This window comes from Salvelinus fontinalis, chromosome 23, assembly GCF_029448725.1.
Source record: "Salvelinus fontinalis isolate EN_2023a chromosome 23, ASM2944872v1, whole genome shotgun sequence".
NCBI classification, from domain to species: Eukaryota; Metazoa; Chordata; class Actinopteri; order Salmoniformes; family Salmonidae; genus Salvelinus; species Salvelinus fontinalis.
The window spans coordinates 16,390,085-16,409,755 of NC_074687.1; the positions used below are offsets into that span (position 1 = coordinate 16,390,085).

At 43.4% G+C, this 19,671-nt stretch overlaps 1 protein-coding gene across 1 annotated transcript in view; it reads left to right on the forward strand.

The window, feature by feature from the left end:
• The first annotated feature begins 692 nt into the window (after positions 1-692).
• Positions 693-19,671, forward strand: part of LOC129821580 (dehydrogenase/reductase SDR family member on chromosome X-like) — a 45,892-nt gene continuing 26,913 nt past the window's right edge. The window contains exons 1-6 of the mRNA XM_055879235.1: positions 693-777; positions 4,625-4,777; positions 9,892-9,999; positions 10,455-10,523; positions 18,333-18,434; positions 18,545-18,752. Coding sequence (XP_055735210.1) covers positions 693-777; positions 4,625-4,777; positions 9,892-9,999; positions 10,455-10,523; positions 18,333-18,434; positions 18,545-18,752 — 725 coding nt within the window. The remainder of the gene's footprint in view (positions 778-4,624; positions 4,778-9,891; positions 10,000-10,454; positions 10,524-18,332; positions 18,435-18,544; positions 18,753-19,671) is intronic.

Below are 19,671 nucleotides of genomic sequence, written 5' to 3' on the forward strand. Positions count from 1 at the left end.
GTCACTGTTTCCTCTGTGTCTGTGCTATGAGCCCAGGGTAACTGTTTCCTCTGTGTCTGTGCTATGAGCCCAGGGTAACTGTTTCCTCTGTGTCTGTGCTATGAGCCCAGGGTAACTGTTTCCTCTGTGTCTGTGCTATGAGCCCATGGTAACTGTTTCCTCTGTGCCTGTGCTATGAGCCCAGGGTAACTGTTTCCTCTGTGTCTGTGCTATGAGCCCAGGGTAACTGTTTCCTCTGTGTCTGGGCTATGAGCCCAAGGTAACTGTTTCCTCTGTGTCTGTGCTATGAGCCCAGGGTAACTGTTTCCTCTGTGTCTGTGCTATGAGCCCAGGGTAACTGTTTCCTCTGTGTCTGTGCTATGAGCCCAGGGTAACTGTTTCCTCTGTGTCTGTGCTATGAGCCCAGGGTCACTGTTTCCTCTGTGTCTGTGCTATGAGCCTAGGGTAACTGTTTCCTCTGTGTCTGTGCTATGAGCCAAGGGGTACTGTTTCCTCTGTGTCTGTGCTATGAGCCCAGGGTAACTGTTTCCTCTGTGTCTGTGCTATGAGCCAAGGGGTACTGTTTCCTCTGTGTCTGTGCTATGAGCCTAGGGTTACTGTTTCCTCTGTGTCTGTGCTATGAGCCTAACGTCACTGTTTCCTCTGTGTCTGTGCTATGAGCCCAGGGTCACTGTTTCCTTTGTGTCTGTGCTATGAGCCCAAGGATACTGTTTCCTCTGTGTCTGTGCTATGAGCCCAAGGACACTGTTTCCTCTGTGTCTGTGTTAGGAGCCCAAGGTAACTGTTTCCTCTGTGTCTGTGCTATGAGCCCAGGGAACTGTGTTGTGACGTGTCATTATCCTCCCTCCCTCCCTCCCACTCCTTCTGCCCACCCTTCCTTCTTTCCCATCTCTTCCTCCCACCCCAATTTTACAATTTTTTCCATGGGGCAGTTTTGCAGCTAATTTCCTGCAATTCTACACATTTTGCCATGACTTATACCATGTTAATGATAATGACTGCACCTCCTTAGACCTCTCTTTAACCCAGGCTAACACAGGCATTTCTTCACCCAGGGATAAACGTTAACCCAGGCATCTCACTGAGCACAATTTTTTTTAAAGGTTTTATTGGAAAAATAAGTTTTCTGCAGTTCTACACATTTTGCCATGAGGCAGAGAAACATTTTAGCAATTTTATAACAAATGTCATGCAATTCTACTCATTTTGCCATGGGGCAGATAATTTTTTTGGTCCTTTATAAGCTAATTTCCTGCAATTCTACATATTTTGCCATGACTTATGCCATGTTAATGAAATCAGAGTGAGAGTGACTAACAAAATGAATGGGGGACCCTTGGAGGTTAGGGCACCTGGGCACGTGTCCTGCGTGACTGATCTGTAGACTAACCTACCAATCTAAACATTGTTAGCTGACATGGCTAACAATAGAAAAATTGCTGATGCACAACCAAATATTGAACTTGCACATTGTGTATTCTACTATTCTAACTCTCAACTGTAAGTTGGGATCCCGACATAGTTCCAAAAAATATATAAAAAATATTTAACTATTAAACATTCTGGGTCAAGAGGTGCCTAGCGGCCTTGGACCCTAAGCGACCGCTTAAGTCACTTATGCCTGGAGCCGGCCCTGCACACACACACACACACACACACACACACACACACACACCACATTGTGTGTACAATGACAATGGTGTGTGAGGTGCTCCTCCTCCTGTTTGGCATCACTAATGGAAACACACCAGATCATTGAGAACTGTAATGAGAAAGACACGTGACCAGAGGTATTACACACACACACATCTTTTCATTGGCTACTGACGGAGACTCGCTGCACAGAGCGACTGCTGTGGTGCTCCTTCTCTCTCGCTCTCTCCGTCTCTCTCTCTTTCTTTTCTCTCTGCCTCTCGGGCTTTTCAGACTGCACCTCCTTAGCCCTCTCTTTAACCCAGGCTAAAACTGTCCTAGAGCTAGCTTACCCTCCTTGCACACAGGCATTTGTTCACCCAGGGATAAAGGTTCCCCCAGGGATAAACGTTAACCGAGGGATAAATGTTAACCTAGGGATAAACGTTAACCTAGGGATAAACGTTAACCTAGGGATAAAGGTTCCCCCAGGGATAAACGTTAACCTAGGGATAAATGTTAACCCAGGGATAAAGGTTCCCCCAGGGATAAATGTTAACCCAGGGATAAATGTTAACCCAGGGATAAAGGTTCCCCCAGGGATAAATGTTAACACAGGGATAAAGGTTCCCCCAGGGATAAATGTTAACACAGGGATAAAGGTTCCCCCAGGGATAAATGTTAACCCAGGGATAAAGGTTCCCCCAGGGATAAATGTTAACCCAGGGATAAATGTTAACCCAGGGATAAAGGTTCCCCCAGGGATAAATGTTAACCTAGGGATAAAGGTTCCCCCAGGGATAAATGTTAACCTAGGGATAAAGGTTCCCCCAGGGATAAATGTTAACCTAGGGATAAAAGTTCACCTAGGGATAAACATTAACCCAGGGGATAAATGTTAACCTAGGGATAAAGGTTCCCCCAGGGATAAAGGTTCACCTAGGGATAAATGTTAACCTAGGGATAAAGGTTCCCCCAGGAGATAAATGTTAACCGAGGGATAAATGTTAACCTAGGGATAAAGGTTCCCCCAGGGATAAATGTTAACCTAGGGATAAATGTTAACCTAGGGATAAAGGTTCCCCCAAAGATAAATGTTAACCCAGGGATAAAGGTTCCGCCAGGGATAAATGTTAACCTAGGGATAAACATTAACCCAGGAATAAATGTTAACCTAGGGATAAATGTTAACCTAGGGATAGATGTTAACCCAAAGATAAAGGTTCACCTAGGGATAAACATTAACCCAGGCGTCTAACACTTGTGCCCTGAAGCACTAGTTTTTTTCTTCTGTAATACAGAGAGAAGGTTGTGTGTGGAAACAGCGGTGGGATGGGAATTCAATTCCACACTCGCTCATTTTGACATAGAGTTACATGCACCAAAGGAGGTGGCATAAATATACACTGAGTATACCAAACATTGGGAACACCTTCCTAATATTGAGTTGGACCCCCGTCATCTACACTGATGAAGTGAATTTAACAAGTGACATCAATAAGGAATCATAGCTTTCACCTGGTCAGTCTATGTCATGGAAAGAGGAGGTGTCATTAATGTTTTGTATACTCAGTGTACATATATACATTCAGTTCTGGAAAAAATTAAGAGACCACTGCAAAATTATCAGTTTCTCTGGTTTTACTATTCATAGGTATGTGTAAAATTTGCATTTTTGTTTTATTCAATAAACTACTGACAACATTTATCCCAAATTCCAAATTAAAATATTGTCATTTAGAGCATTTATTTGCAGAAAATGACAACTTGTAAAAAATAACAAAAAAAGATTGATGTTGGGTGACTTTATGCCACTTCTGGCGCAAAAATGCAAGCAGCTTGGCTTTGTTTAATGGCTTGTGACCATCCATCTTCCTCTTGATCACATTCCAGAGGTCTTCAATGGGGTTCAGGTCTGGAGGTTGGGCTGGCCATGACAGGGTCTTGATATGGTGGTCCTCCATCCACACCTTGATTGACCTGGCTGTGTGGCATGGAGCATTGTCCTGCTGGAAAAAACAATCCTCAGAGTTGGGGAACATTGTCAAAGCAGAAGGAAGCAAGTGTTCTTCCAGGACAACCTTGTACGTGGCTTGATTCATGTGTCCTTCACAAAGACAAATCTGCCCGATTCCAGCCTTGCTGAAGCACCCCCAGATCATCACCGATCCTCCACCAAATTTCACAGACCTGGAGAGGCTTACAAGCCACAATGTTTCGCACCCACTGTGAAATCTGGTGGAGGATCAATTTATCAGGGGGTGCTGCAGCACCCCTACCTATCCTGGCTATCCTTAACCATGGGAAGTTCTTAGCTCTGGGTTAGGCTGAATGTATTCTCTGTAAGTCCTGTCATATTCTATGTCCACTATACTTATCTCCTAGTTATGCAACATGAAGCACACACACACACACTACCAGCAACAACAACAACAAAACAAAGCTGTGATCAAAGTCTATGATCTTATTGGACACACTGTTGAATAACAATCACAATCAGGAAGGGTGTGTTTGTGTTCATTTGTGTGAAGGTGTGAGAATGTGGTTGTGTACATATGCATGTTTACGTGTTTGTCTGTGTGTGTGCGCACAAAGCTGTCACAATACTGTCCCATCATCTTAAATAATCCCAGTCATGCGTGAGATGCGATTCCCACAAACAATACAAAGGATGGCCCACGTCACTGACCCTCAACCTAGAAACTCACTCACTCTAATAGAGCTGACATGCTTCTCTAGTCTATTCTACGTGACAGTTATATATGTTCTACACAATTTAAACTAAAAGTTCTGAAACGTTTCACCCAACTGAACAGACCCCAGGTTCTCACTGTAGGCCTAAACTTTTGTTATGCTGTCTAGCCCGCATGATGAGGGAAGGAGACGAGGAAGAGAAGAGACAAGTAGGCGTATAATACTTAGTGTTGGGACGGGCCTCTTGCTGGACACATGATGGAGTGAGGGATTCGCGTGTATGCCGGTCATTATAAAGAGACCAGAGAAGTGCTCGCAAACACAACCTCCAGGCTATGGGGTTTCTGGATTGTTATTTATCTGGATTGTTATTTACCTGCTCTTAAGCTGTACCTGCTTGGGTTGAGAGTTCTAATTAATCAATTGATCTGCCGTCCCTTCACGTTGCCAGGTTAGTGTATAACAAGGATAATTAGCCAGTTTCGCCTCGAGTAAGAGCAGCTGCAGGCTGTGATGAAAGAGCTGCTGTTCACCCCAACTAGAACATAGACTGACTTTGTTAAGTATTGCTTTGCCGGTCATTTCTAACCGTTTGAAGTGAACACAAAACAAAAGTTTAGCAGACAGTCTCAGCTGCCCTCGTTTGCTCATCAGCGCCTCCATATAAACAGCGCAGTCACGAGGGTTCTATCTGCGCGCTACTTACGCAGCCGCTCATCAGCCGAAGCAGGCTATGTTAGAGCTGGCCTGGAACTAAAGCCTGCCAACATCGTTGTCTACTGGACCAGGAGGGAAGAATATTGTAAAGGGAATGGTTAGGCCTGTTACACACATACTAAACTATGTCAAACATGTTGTAAACTACTGCCCAACCATAGAATTAGAATGAATTATTGTTCACTCATTCTAATTATATAATCTTAAAACCATAGGCGGAAATCCCAGGGGGGACGGGGGGGACACGACCCCCCCATCTTGGGAAAAAGATGATTTGTCCCCCCCAATATATCACTGTAAACATAACTATGTAATTTCAATAATATTAATAATACGCAATGAAAGCACTTGTGCTGATTATAGACACTTAATAGCGCATTTAAATTTCAAAAGATTGCGACCCCCCCCGCCCTTTGCCTCACAATGGTTTGATCCACTGCCAGTTCTTTAGCTGGCAAGGTAAAAAAGGGTTCGTATCTACTGTCCGAAAGGGACATGTACGTAACTGACGTGAGGTTAATTCAGTCAATCCATAGCAGGTCCATGGCAATGTTATTTATTTATTTTTATGTTGGCAGGGTTCACACACTAGTTGAATTTGCAGAGCTAGCGCGCAAACTAAAGCAAACATTAACTATCAAGCTAGCTAGTACCTATTCCATTTATGTGGCGTCGTCAAAGATGGAATCTTTGCTATCGTCAGTTTATTCCAAGATCAGCATGCAGCTGTAGTGCTTCGACGTCCCTGTGATAAGGTTAGCAATAAACTGAAGTCCAAACTGAACAGAACAGAACTACACTCTCTTCTACCATTGTCTTAAATATATATAATGGTCTCGTTGCAAAAGATAAATTGTCGCTAGTGAACTTTTTTTATTTTATTTTATTTCACCTTTATTTAACCAGGCAGCAAAGATTATAGCAAACACACAGAAACGGAATTGGTGCTCGCTAGCTTTACAAATTCAGCTATTGTTGGAAGCCAGCCAATATGAAACAAACTATTTAAATTACAAAAGGTTGCAGCATGTGTTGTGTAAATGTGTGTGTGTGCAGCTAGGCCAGCCAGCCAGCCAGGTAGAAAAATGGCAGAAAAAAGTAAGAAGACGGACATCAGAGTATTTGTCAGTACACCAAAACGCATAGTAAGAACTCTAGTATCCTAATATCTCAAAGACTAGTTGATAAAATGTTCATAAGAAAGAAGTAAAATGCTAATGGAAATGTTTCACAATGATGTCATTAGGCAGAGCAGGCAACAGATGGCACACAGACAGCAGAGCTGGGGACAGATATGCAGGGACAGATTGGCAGACAGGGAGTCTCAGGTAAGTTTGTTGAGTCTTTGTTTGGCAACATTATGAAAGGTTCTCAATTTTTTGGACTTGTAAAATAGGGACATAATTGGAAAATGCCATGGATACCCCCACTCTCAACTTAAACTGGTGACTAAACTAAGATTTGTTTACGGCAATGGTATTGCTGTTGTGATTAATTGTGTAGTTTTGGGTACCGGTAGTTAGGAGTACGGCAAACACCTTATTTATTTTCTAGGAGACAGACTGAGTCAGTTAGGGTGGTGAAAGGGAAAGAGCCAGGGAGAGAGACTTCAGAGGACAGTGTCACAGCCACGGCAGGACCAAGTGTCACCCTTGTTGCCAGCAGCACCAGTATAGGGGACAGTGGCACAGCATTGTCCAGTTACCACAGTGATGGCACAAAACCATATCAGCCACACCCACAATTTATAGAACCGCAAACTCTTGCCAACAGACTGTTGACGTTTCAAGAGAGATGGTTTCGCGATTTCCCCTGGCTACATTATAATCCATCAATAAAAGGAGTGTTGTGTTTTCACTGTAGCCAAGGGTTTTCAAGCCAGCCATCTTTTGGCCAAAGAGCTGATGCTGCCTTCGTTAGTGCAGGATTTAGGAACTGGAGAAAAGGCATTGAAAAATTCACAGCACATCAAAATTGCCAAACCCACCGCCACTTTGTAATTGTAACAGCACACCAGCTAAATCCAATCAGTGTCCAGTTATGTCCAGCGCGTGGGGTAAACAGCAGGATGACGCAAGGCATTGCTTGATGAAAATTGTTAGTTCGGTGCGGCATGTAGTAAGACAGGGACAAGCCTTTAGAGGCCACACGGATGACAGTGGGAATTTATACCAGATTTTGAAACTTAGGGCAGAAGAGGATGATCCCATTTTACTGAAGTGGTTAACAGAGCGTACCACAATGTACACAGGCCCCAAAGCACAGAATGAAATTCTGAACATCATGGCCAATAGTCATTCGAGGCATTGCAGCTGAGATTAGGTCTCTTCCGATTGTACAATTTTCATTAATTGTTGATGGTACTCAAGATGTCTCTGGTGCTGAACAGGAGAATGTCTGTCTGCGTTATGTTGACCATGACCTTGTCCCTCACAAGGAGTTTATTGGGCTATACAGGGTGTCGGAGACAACAGGCGAGGGCATTGCGAAAGTGCCAACTGATGTGTTGTTGAGGAAACCCGCAAACATATGCTCGGTTCTTTTGTTCAGTAGTGTGTATAGCAGTGGTTCTCAACCTTTTTGGGGTACTGGAACCCCTGCATATTTTGAGGCAAGGCAGGCAAGGTTTTGAGCGGTCCTCAGGGACCTCCACCCCCTTTATATTATATGTAAACTTACTGGAAACCTTGTGGTACTGACTACATTCATTACACTTTTTTATTTCACGGACCCCTTGCAATTAGTCCATTGAATCCCAGTTTGAGAACCCATGGTGTAATTGATAGTTGTTATTTTGTTTAGTAGTTTTTAGTACACTTACAAATGATTTATTTCATGTTATTTTATTTAAAATTGCATACTTTGTGCGACATACTTGTCCATAGCTGCTGTTTGAAGAGTTGAGACACTGACTGAAGGATATTTTGGTTGATTTATTTGGGTTTTTCATTGAAGTAGTTATTTTGCTTTTAGAACTGTACTTATTTTAAGCTTTTTGTTCTTGCAAAGATATTGTAGACTCAGGCCAGGTGGACATATTTAATGACTATATAAATGTATCAGAAAAAGTCAAATTAAAAGGTCAATTCAATACGGAGACCAACTTTGTGATGGTTCTCAATGGAGATTCTTTTAGATGTGATCACACCATGTTCATTGTATTTATGAAAACTACACCCATACAGTGTACAGTACCATTGTCACCTACTGACCTTTCTTGATATTGCTGGTTGTAAGTACGAATACCTGCATACATACTGGACTGGTAAGGAGCACTGCTATAACTATTATTAGTAGTAGAATTATAATGATTTAAACATTTGAACAAGTTGGGAAAACCCTTCAGTTAACTACTGTACCTATCAATTATCCAGTTGTAGGAATTATGGTTCCTCAATATACATTTAACAACGTATGCTATGTGTTACAGCACTACTTTTGGTGTCCCCCTCAGGAATTGCTCTTGAGAAAATTTAATGTAATTGTCCCCTCCAAGGTTGATCTCAGATTTTCGCCCCTGCTTAAAACACACACACACATCTCAATATGACATTTACCACTGACATGCTCACCACCACATATTTCTCCTTTGATGTTGGCATGATAATTGCTACAGCAGAAACAGACTGTCCAGCTGGAAAATAATAAAATACATCCAGCTACATGTCATAAACCTGTAAACATGCCATACAAAATTCATAAACCTGTAAACATGCCATAGAAACTTCATAAACCTGTAAACATGCCATACAAACTTCATAAACCTGTAAACATGCCATACAAACTTCATAAACCTGTAAACATGCCATACAAAATTCATAAACCTGTAAACATGCCATACAAACTTCATAAACCTGTAAACATGCCATACAAACTTCATAAACCTGTAAACATGCCATACAAAATTCATAAACCTGTAAACATGCCATACAAACTTCATAAACCTGTAAACATGCCATACAAAATTCATAAACCTGTAAACATGCCATACAAAATTCATAAACCTGTAAACATGCCATACAAACTTCATAAACCTGTAAACATGCCATACAAACTTCATAAACCTGTAAACATGCCATACAAACTTCATAAACCTGTAAACATGCCATACAAACTTCATAAACCTGTAAACATGCCATACAAACTTCATAAACCTGTAAACATGCCATACAAAATTCATAAACCTGTAAACATGCCATACAAACTTCATAAACCTGTAAACATGCCATACAAACTTCATAAACCTGTAAACATGCCATACAAAATTCATAAACCTGTAAACATGCCATACAAAATTCATAAACCTGTAAACATGCCATACAAACTTCATAAACCTGTAAACATGCCATACAAACTTCATAAACCTGTAAACATGCCATACAAACTTCATAAACCTGTAAACATGCCATACGAAATTCATAAACCTGTAAACATGCCATACAAAATTCATAAACCTGTAAACATGCCATACAAACTTCATAAACCTGTAAACATGCCATACAAACTTTATAAACCTGTAAACATGCCATACAAACTTCATAAACCTGTAAACATGCCATACAAACTTTATAAACCTGTAAACATGCCATACAAACTTCATAAACCTGTAAACATGCCATACAAACTTTATAAACCTGTAAACATGCCATACAAACTTCATAAACCTGTAAACATGCCATACAAACTTTATAAACCTGCAAACATGCCATACAAACTTCATAAACTGCATGGCCATGTATGGAAGGAGAGTTTTCCTGGCCTAAAGAATAACACTAAGGGATAGGGTAATATCTGCACCATGTTTATTACCCCATTCCATTTGTCATTGTATTCATTTCCTTTCTCCAGAGCTGGCCTTACAACATGGCAAAGTTGCTATAGTGACGGGAGGCACCAGGGGAATTGGCTATGAGACCTCAAGACACATGGCCAGCCTGGGGGCACACATTATCATAGGTAGGCCTACATAAAGACACCATACTCTACACCATAGGCCTACCAATGTGAATGTGTTATACCGTCCAACAGTACCATGAACTGATTAATATACTTAGTTAATATAATTATTTAATTTTATACTTAATTATATGTTTAATACCCACGGACAGAAATATTTAGTAGTCAAATGATTTCCTCAGGGCAGGTTTTTAATGATCTGTTCAGATAGGCAACTTGTCCTGGAGTGTATGTGGGTAGTTGTGTGGTTGTGGAATTTAGCAATGTGTGCATATAGGCCTGCTGTGGCAAGGGACTGTGTTTGTGTGTGTGTCTGGATGTGCGTGTGGTTTTGCGTCTCTCGCTCTCTCTTTCGCTCTGAGTGTTTACTGGGTGTGTTTACTTAGGAAATTAATTAGATCAGCCTCCTCTCTTCTCCTCCCCTCCTCTCTTCTCCCTTCTCTCTCCCTCTCTAGCTGGACAGAATGAGCTGAAGGGTGTGTCTGCTGTGAAGAGGATTTGTGAGGAGAACAGAGAGGCCAAAGGTAACATACACAGTCCACACAGTCCTGTTTGCTTTCGTGCGTCCATGGCTCTTGATATTACTGATTGGACTGTGAGTGAACACACCTTTTTTCAGGTAGAAATCAGCTCCTAGTTAAAAAGCAGAATGACTGTTAGGAACTGGAGCTGTGCACCTCTGCTCTAGTGCGTCACGTCAATTAGAAGTAGAGACGGTGTCATTGAAGTAGATTTCCTCTCTGGAACTGTTGCATGATCTATTTCTCTTTGTGAAGATTAAGAGGTATGGCATTGAGGCGTGTTAGGGAGTGGGGGCGGGGAGGGAAGCGTGACGGTGCTCTGAATGACGGGGGTGAGTTGGGAGATGAAGGAAGTGGGGGGAGGTGAGGGTCATGTAGCTCTGTCCTCTGAATGACAATGTGCCGATGGGGCGATGAGGTGGTGGTAGGGAGGGGTGCGTGTGAGCGTGTGTCTGAATGACAATGTAACGGAGGCGTCATTAGTATGTGAGGCAGGTGCTTCTCACCAAACGTGCTCTGGCTCTTCGTATGCGTGTTTGTCTGTGTGTAGGGAGGATAGGAGACAGCGCAGGAGAGAGGAGAGGAGAAGAAAGAGTACACGCCCAACGGGCCAATGGATGTCAAGCCTGCCCTCAGGAGCCCGCCTTCCTGGGTATAATACCGGGCTCACATCTATTTCATCAATTCAGTACCACTCTTCAGCGAGCCCAAATCACCTGATGGTGATGGGCCAAAATGAGTTATACTTCAGGGAACAGTAGTTAAATTCATAACTGTACATTCCCTTTCAGTCGGTCACTCAGTATAACATACTATGGGGACATAAATCACACCCCAAGCCACCTCAGAGGGTGCCAGACTAGGAGGCCCACAGCAGCCCAAGCACACACAGGTTTCACCGGCTCCAAAAAGGGCTTTTGAAGCCAGAAGCTACCTTTACCCCTAATACTTACCCCTAGAAGCCTGAACTGTCAGAGCCCCATACAGGAAACCAGAACCTACTGCAACTGGCTATGCGATCTGACACGATGCCACTGCAGCCCAAGTCCATAGACCCCATGGTTCCATGAAAAATACATACCTTGCGAGCCTGAAATGTCAGAATTCATACAAGGAACCCAAAACAACAGAACACCTGTCGTGACTTGATAAAGTGCACACGCTCACTGCATAGCATCGACCAGAGTCGATGAACCACGAGAGCCCAAGTCTCAAACCCACAGGTAACTGTCGTAACCCTGATAAATGCGCAACCTGCACACTAAGAACACTATGAGCCACACTGTGAGCAATTAGGTCTAAGCAATAAAACTTCAGAAAAGCATTTTTTGGGAACCCCAACTCGCTGCAGCATAGTCATCTCCAATCTTTATGCCCCTGAACAATGCCCAAGAAGCCTCCACACCCCTAGTGGAGTGAGCACGCACACCACTAGGCAACCCATGTCCTTTGCTGACATATGCCAGGGAGATAGCCTCCACAATCCAATGAGAAAGATCTACCCCGAGCTGGATTAGCGAAACAAACAAAAAGCTGGTCACAAACGCGGATATCCTTGGTCCTAAAGCGCGCACCTGACAAAAAGTGCGCACCGAACTCAGGCCATGCAACCTTCGTTGTTTATTGGAAGCTAACGGTGGAGGTGAGACAGGGAACATCTCGAAAGCCAGGGACCTGTAAGACACACAGTATATATATGTACAACCCTCTAGTAGAGGGTGCACGTGTTGACTGTATAGTCATAATCACGTTTGAGGGTAAACCCCTTGCCGCCAAATTCAACCTTTCAGGGGCCAAACCCACAGATCCATATTTGCGGTCGTGGGCGGCAGATTTTCCTGTGTGCCTGGGACAATAGATCCCGATGACACAGAACCCTCCAAGTGGCCCCGCCCAACTGGCGGATGATCCCCCGGAAATGAGGGTTATCTGGGCGAAACGGGAGCCACCATAATCAACAATATTGAGAAGAACAGACGAAAATGTGCATTTTCTCGCGATGCATAAAGATCTACATCAGCCCTGCCAAACCGGTCCTAGGGGGTGCACCCACGTTGAGAGATCCGGGAAGATACATTGCCCTGAGTGACAGGAAATGTGCTCTGCTCCATACAAGCAGATAACAGGGAAGGTTTAGGGGAGAGAGAGACCGTGTTCCCCCCTGCCTTTTGATGTACGCCACCGCTGAACACCAAGGAACCTTGGGTAGAAACAATGTGCTTTCGTCGTACTGCCGTTCTGATACCCGGCTCACAATGGGTTCGGGGACTTCGGCAACCAGTAACTTGCCCCCATTGACCGAGCCACATGGAAACACTGTTGCCACAGTAAATGGTCGGGAAGGAGGGCCCCGAGAACACGCCCCCTCTCCGCATCCAGCTAGGGTCACGAGGTCTCCTCCTTCCCCTGCCCTGTGGAGTAATCAGCTTCCATCCCGCTCTTCGGGTAGGAGCGTTGGGCCAGTAACCAAGCTTTCAGTTGAATGCATTCATTGGTACTGACTAGGTATCCCCCTTTCCTTTCTTCTTTGACTCGGCATGGCGTCTGTTCCAAGACGTTCAAAGCTGCTCAGAAGCACCAAAAGGGTCAAAAACCATCCTCGAAAAACCATCCCGGGGCACCATGCCTCTGACCTGGAGTGGCAGCACACGACTCCAATACCATCATTAAGTTTGCCGACAATACGACGGTGGTAGGCCTGATCACTGACTATGATGAGCCTATAGGGAGGAGGTCAGAGACCTGGCAGTGTGGTGCCAGAACAACAATCTCTCCGTCTATTTCAGCAAGACAAAGGAGCTGATCATGGACTACAGGAAACAGAGGGCCGAGCATGCCCCATTCACATCTATGGGCTGTAGTGGAGTGAGTCGAAAGCTTCAAGGTCCTCGGTGACAACATCACTAAGGATCTATCATGGTGACACACACTGGCACAGTCGTGAACATGGCATCTCAGGAGGCTGAAAAGATTTAACATGGGCCCTCAGATCCTCAAAAAGTTCTAAAGCTGCACCATTGAGAGCATCTTGACTGGCTGCATCACTGCTTGGTATGGCAACTGCTTTGCATCTGACCGCAAGGATCTACAGAGGGTAGTGCGTACATCCCAGTACATCACTGTGGCCGAGCTCCCTGCCGTCTAGGACCTTTATTCCAGGCGGTGTCAGAGGAAGGCCCTAGAAATTGTCAAAGACTCCAGCCACCAAAGTCATAGACTGTTCTCTCTGCTACCACATGGCAGGTGGTACCGATGCACTAAGACTGAAACAAACAGGACCCAGAATTGCTTCTACCTCCAAGCAATAAGACTGCTAAATTGTTTGTTAAATAGTTAACCAAACAGCTACCCGGACTATCTGCATTGCCCCATTTGGAATAAATTGTTTGACTCATCACATACGCTGATGCTACTGTTTATTATCTGTCACTTTATTCCCAATTATGTCCATACAGTGTCTAACTCAATTACCTCGTACCTCTGCACATCGACTCAGCACTGGTACCCCGTATACAGTCTCAAGAAAAAGTATGTAAACCCTTTGGAATTATCTGGATTTCTGCATAAATTGGTCATACAATTTGATCTGATCTTCATCTTCACAACAACAGACAAACACAGTCTGCTTAAAATGTTCTTGTCTACATTGAATGCATTATTTAAACATTCACAGTGTAGGTTGGAAGAAATATGTGAACCCTTAGGCTAATGACTTCTCCAAAAGCTAATTGGAGTCAGGAGTCAGCTAACCTGGAATCCAATCAATGAGACGAGATTGGAGATGTTGGTTAGAGCTGCCCTGCCCTATGAAAAATACTCATCAAATTTGAGTTTGCTATTCACAAAAAGCATTGCCTGATTTGAACCATGCCTCGAACAAAAGAGATCTCAGAAGATTAAGAATTGTTGACTTGCATAACACTGGAAAGGGTTACAAAAGTATCTCTAAAAGCCTTGATGTTCACCAGTCCACGGTAAGATAAATTGTCTATAAATGGAGAAGGTTCAGCACTGTTGCTACTCTCCCTAGGAGTGGCTGTCCTGCAAAGATGACTGCAAGAGCACAGCAGAGAATGCTCAATGAGTTTAAGAAGAATCTTAGAGTGTCAGATAAAGACTTACAGAAATCTCTGGAACATGCTAACATCTCTGTTGACGAGTCTAAGATACGTTATTCACTAAACAAGAATGGTGTTCATGGGAGGACACCACGGAAGAAGCCACTGCTGTCCAAAAAGAACATTGCTGCACGTCTGAAGTTCGCAAAAGAGCATCTGGATGCTCCACAGCGCTACTGGCAAAATATTCTGTGGACAGATGAAACTACAGTTGAGTTGTTTGGAAGGAACACACAACTCTATGTGTGGAGAAAAAAAGGCACAGCACACCAACATCAAAACCTCATCCCATCTGTAAAGTATGGTGAAGGGAGCATCATGGTTTGGACCTGCTTTGCTGCCTCAGAGCCTAGACAGCTTGCTATCATCGACGGAAAAATGAATTCCCAAGTTTATCAAGACATTTTGCAGGAGAATGTAAGGCTATATGTCCGCCAATTGAAGCTTAACAGAAGTTGAGTGATGTAACAGGACAACGACCCAAAACACAGAAGTAAATCAACAACAGAATGGCTTCAACAGAAGAAAATATCCCTTCTGGAGTGGCCCATTCAGAGTCCTGACCTCAACCCGATTGAGATGCTGTGGCATGACCTCAAGAGAGCAGTTCACACCAGACATCACAAGAATATTGCTGAACTGAAACAGTTTTGTAAAGAGGAATGGTCCAATATTCCTCCGGACCGTTGTGCAGGTCTGATCCGCAACTACAGAAAACGTTTGGTTGAAGATATTGCTGCCAAAGGAGGGTCAACCAGTTATTAAATCCAAGGGTTCACATACTTTTTCCAGCCTGCACTGTTAATGTTTACACGGTTTAATGTATACTTGTTTGTGTTCTTAGTTTAAGCAGATGGTGTTTGTCTATTGTAGACTTAGATGAAGATCAAATCAAATTTTAGTCCAGATAATTCCAAAGGTTCACATACTTTTCTTGCCACTGTATATATATACTCATTGTGTTTTGTTATTATGTGTTTTATTTTTCTATCGTTTCACTTTTCTAATTCTCTCTGCATTGTTGGGAAGGGCCCGTAAGTAAGCATGTGACAAATTAAATTTGATTTGAAACTCTGTTGCGGGGAGAAGACGGCCAATCCACCCCCAGGTAATTTGTCGCCCTTCGATATAGCTCCATCAAAGGTGCATTAACCACTAATGGTTCACTCTGCCCCGCCGAATCCAAAGCTGGGGATGTAGGCTGCCCCGGACTGATGTCATCCGATTGACACTCTGAAATCCCTCCAGAGCCAACCAGGGATACTATATAATCCCGGAATCCGGACTCTGAACACTGCCAGAGAAACCGGAATGAGCCTCACACGGCTGGGATGACACCCCATCAACTCCGACCACCACTGCCGCTTTCTCCCAGCTTCAGACAACCCCATTATCAAGGTCAAATCACCGGAAGACCCTTCAACAGCAGCCCCAATCTTTCTCACAAATTCAGCCCGACGCCCAATGAAAGTTGAGCCCAGCCGGAGACAATGGCCACACAAATTGGTCCGAGCCAAAGCCTCCTGAGCATGTTTCCACCCCAGGCAAACAGGATAGCACTCATGAGTATCTTTCATTTTCCTTGTGAAACCACCTGCCCAAGGGCACGGTAAGAGTTTCAAACTCGGATGGTTAGCCTTTTTTTTAAACTTACTCTTACCACTAGCCATCTTACTCAAGCAAGGAAGCACTGGCTACACAAGCAGAGAAGAAAGTAGTGGGTTTTTAGCAAACACAAATCCTACCCAAGCAAGGAAGCATTAGCTACACAAACAGAGCAGAAAGTAGTTCGTTTTTAGCAAACACAAAAACGTATACCAAGACCCAAAACTCGCAACATCTAGGAGGGCGAGTTCTCTCTCCCCACTAACAGACACTTTAGTCAGTGCCGAATCTCGTAGTCTTCGTGTGCTTGAAAAGTTTGTAAATTGCGTGACACATTCTTCCTTCAGGCGAGCTGAAAAGCAAAGAATTAAGGAAATGGATGCTTCTGGGGGCGGGCTTGGCATCCCTTGGGCTGTTGATTGGTCGGTGACTCCCCATAGTATTGTATACAGAGTCATCGACTGAAAGGGAACAGTGTGTTAACCAGTGATGTAATGGAGGATAAATGTAAGTAAACACAGCACTGAATAGTGAAAAGTGTTTAACCACCCATTAGCATTTTTTTGTATTAACGTTTAGTTATTTGCCTACCGCCATCTTGATAGGAGCTCAGAATTTACCCACCTACTTTTGTGAGTCATGACTGGTCACTATATTAAATGTAACACTGCAGTAGCTAGGCTACATTTGATAGACAGTAGTGTATTAACAGTGCATTTGATATAGACTGTAGCAGTGGTGCAGTAGTGTATTGGGTCAGAGTGGAGTAGCCCTGGGTACATTAACAGAATGAAAAGCTTGTAGGTGGAAAATGTGCTTATCTCTCTGGCATGGAGCCCAGATCCTCATTGTAATTATCACAGGTAGAAAAGGTGGAGTGGAAGGGAGAGATGAAGAGGGGCTGGAAAGGATAGGAGGAAAGGAGTGGAGTGTGTCCTAAATGCCCAATTGTTGAGAGGAAAATAGCAAAGCACATGTACACCAAATGCTTCTTATGTTTTGCCAGAGCCAATCAAAACACCACCCGTTTATAGCAAAATCTGCACATACACAGAAAGACAGGATGACAGGTTGGGGACAGAGATGGACAGAGAGGCAGGCAGGCATTCAGACATTTCAGAAAAGCTAGCTATAAGCACACAGGGTTAGAGCTGGAATTTGGCATTAGTTAAATTATTCTCATATCAGTATCAAACCCTGGCTTAGGCTGTGTATGAAACACACAAACACACACACACAAACACAAATAGTCCTCACACGCACACAGCCAGAGGACTAGGGCTTTTCAAGCTGTACGTTTTGGTTTCACCCTGGGTAAACTAATGCTAGTGTGAAACAAGGGTAAGCTAGCCCTAGGCTACTTTTAACCCAGGATAAGTTTAGCCCTGGACTAAAAATCATCCATTGTGAAAGGCTATTTTTGACTCTGAAAGTCACACACACAGACATACACACACACACACAACACACACAGAGCAGAGCAGAGGTCCTACAGCAGGTCCTGCCAGCGCTGCTGCTGCAGAATACTTACTGTATGAGATGTTAGGAGGAGGTATTGGTGTCATGTAGTATAATGTGTATGAAGCTAGCAGCAGTTTGTGTTCTCTATTAGTGAAGAGCCTACTGTAGGAGATTAATACATTGATGCTCCTTTGATTTTTCACTACAGACACAGTTAGCAGAATTTTTTCACACTGTGTGTGTGTTTGTTTGTGTGTGCTCAAATGATCTGCCTATAGGACCTTCTACCCGTATGTGTGTATTTACAGATGTAGGATCTTAATTTGAGCCAGTTTGCTACAGCAGGAGATTAATCCTGCAGCAACAAGTAATGGAAATTATTAAATGGATTATAATTAATAGTGATTTTTGTAAGGGTGTGATACATTTTTGGTAAGGGAAAACCAAGTCTGAAATTTCTAAGTGGAAATTACAAACTTCAGAAGCCTTTTTAAACCTCAACTACACTACACATTTAAAATGTTCTGTATTGCAGGAAAGTTCTCCTGCAACAGGGTAATCAAATTAAGATCTTACATCTGTACTGTGTATTGTATTTAAATGACTGGTGTGTGTTTTGTGTTTTCAGTGGAGTTTGATCAGTTGAATTTGGCATCTTTGCAGTCAGTCAGGCAATTTGTCCAGAATATCAAGAGACGGGGCCTACCGCTACACATCTTAGTCAACAATGGTGAGTGACACACAATCAACCAATCAACCTGCCGACCTATACGCTTGATATGAGACTTACATTCTTAAATTAACTGTGTCTTAACTATTTGTGTTTGTGCACACGTGCAGCGGCGGTCATGTTGGTCCCTGAGGGTCGTACAGAGGAGGGCTTTGAGCATCACTTCGGGGTCAACTACCTAGGTCACTTCCTGTTGACCTTGCTGCTGTTAGACACATTAAAGCATTCTGGGAAACGCGGTTCCTGCTCACGTGTTGTCACCCTCTCCTCGTCAGCTCATGGTGCTGGAGAGATACGACTAGACAGCTTGTTAAACAGGTACACACACACTAGTGGGGCACGGGTGAGCTGTTTGTTCACCTGCACCCGCAATTACTAATAACCCATCCGCATCCGCCCGACTATATGTGATAAAGTGAACATCTGAGGTCCGCACCCGTCCCTAACCCGCTAATATAGAAAATGCACTGCAGGCAGAGAAGGCATAACGATTTTTTGGGACAATTTTTTTGCCTGATTGTAGATATGTTTCTGCTTATAATTTCTGACATTTTGGTAGGCTATTTGTTAATCAACTTCTCTATTTATTTATACCTTTGTTTAACTAGGCTAGTCAGTTAAGAACAAATTCTTATTTTCAATGACGGCCTAGGAACAGTGGGTTAACTGCCTTGTTCAGGGGCAGAACGACAGATTTTTACCTTGTCAGCTCGGGGATTCGATCTGGCAACCTTTCGGTTACTAGTCCAATGCTCTAACCACTAGGCTACCTGCCACCCCGTCTATAATTATATAAATGCAGCTTCTCTTCACTCATTATGTTGCCCTAGAAGGCTAAATAAACCCTTGGTCACCAGAATAATGTCATAAATTATAGAATGAACGCTTCAATCTAGTTGGCATCGGTAAAGTTTTCTCTGTCATCCCTGCTTCTTTCGGGGCGCAAAGACATTTAGGAACCGGGAAGAAATCATCACAAATAACATAGGCATCATCCTCTTTTACCACTTCACCAAATCTATCCCAAACATGACTTTTCCGGCCCTCCCGTCTCTTTATTTTCCACTCCATTTTGCAGCTTTTCTCTTACTGAATTAAACTCTGACATTGTCCTTTTTGTTTCTGTGAATTGACATTAACTTTTTCTGCCCGTTCCCAAATGCATTTGGCGATTGGTGTGTAGGCTATTTGGCTTGCGTACAGTTAGGCCCTAAAGCTTAGGCTTATGCACTAATAC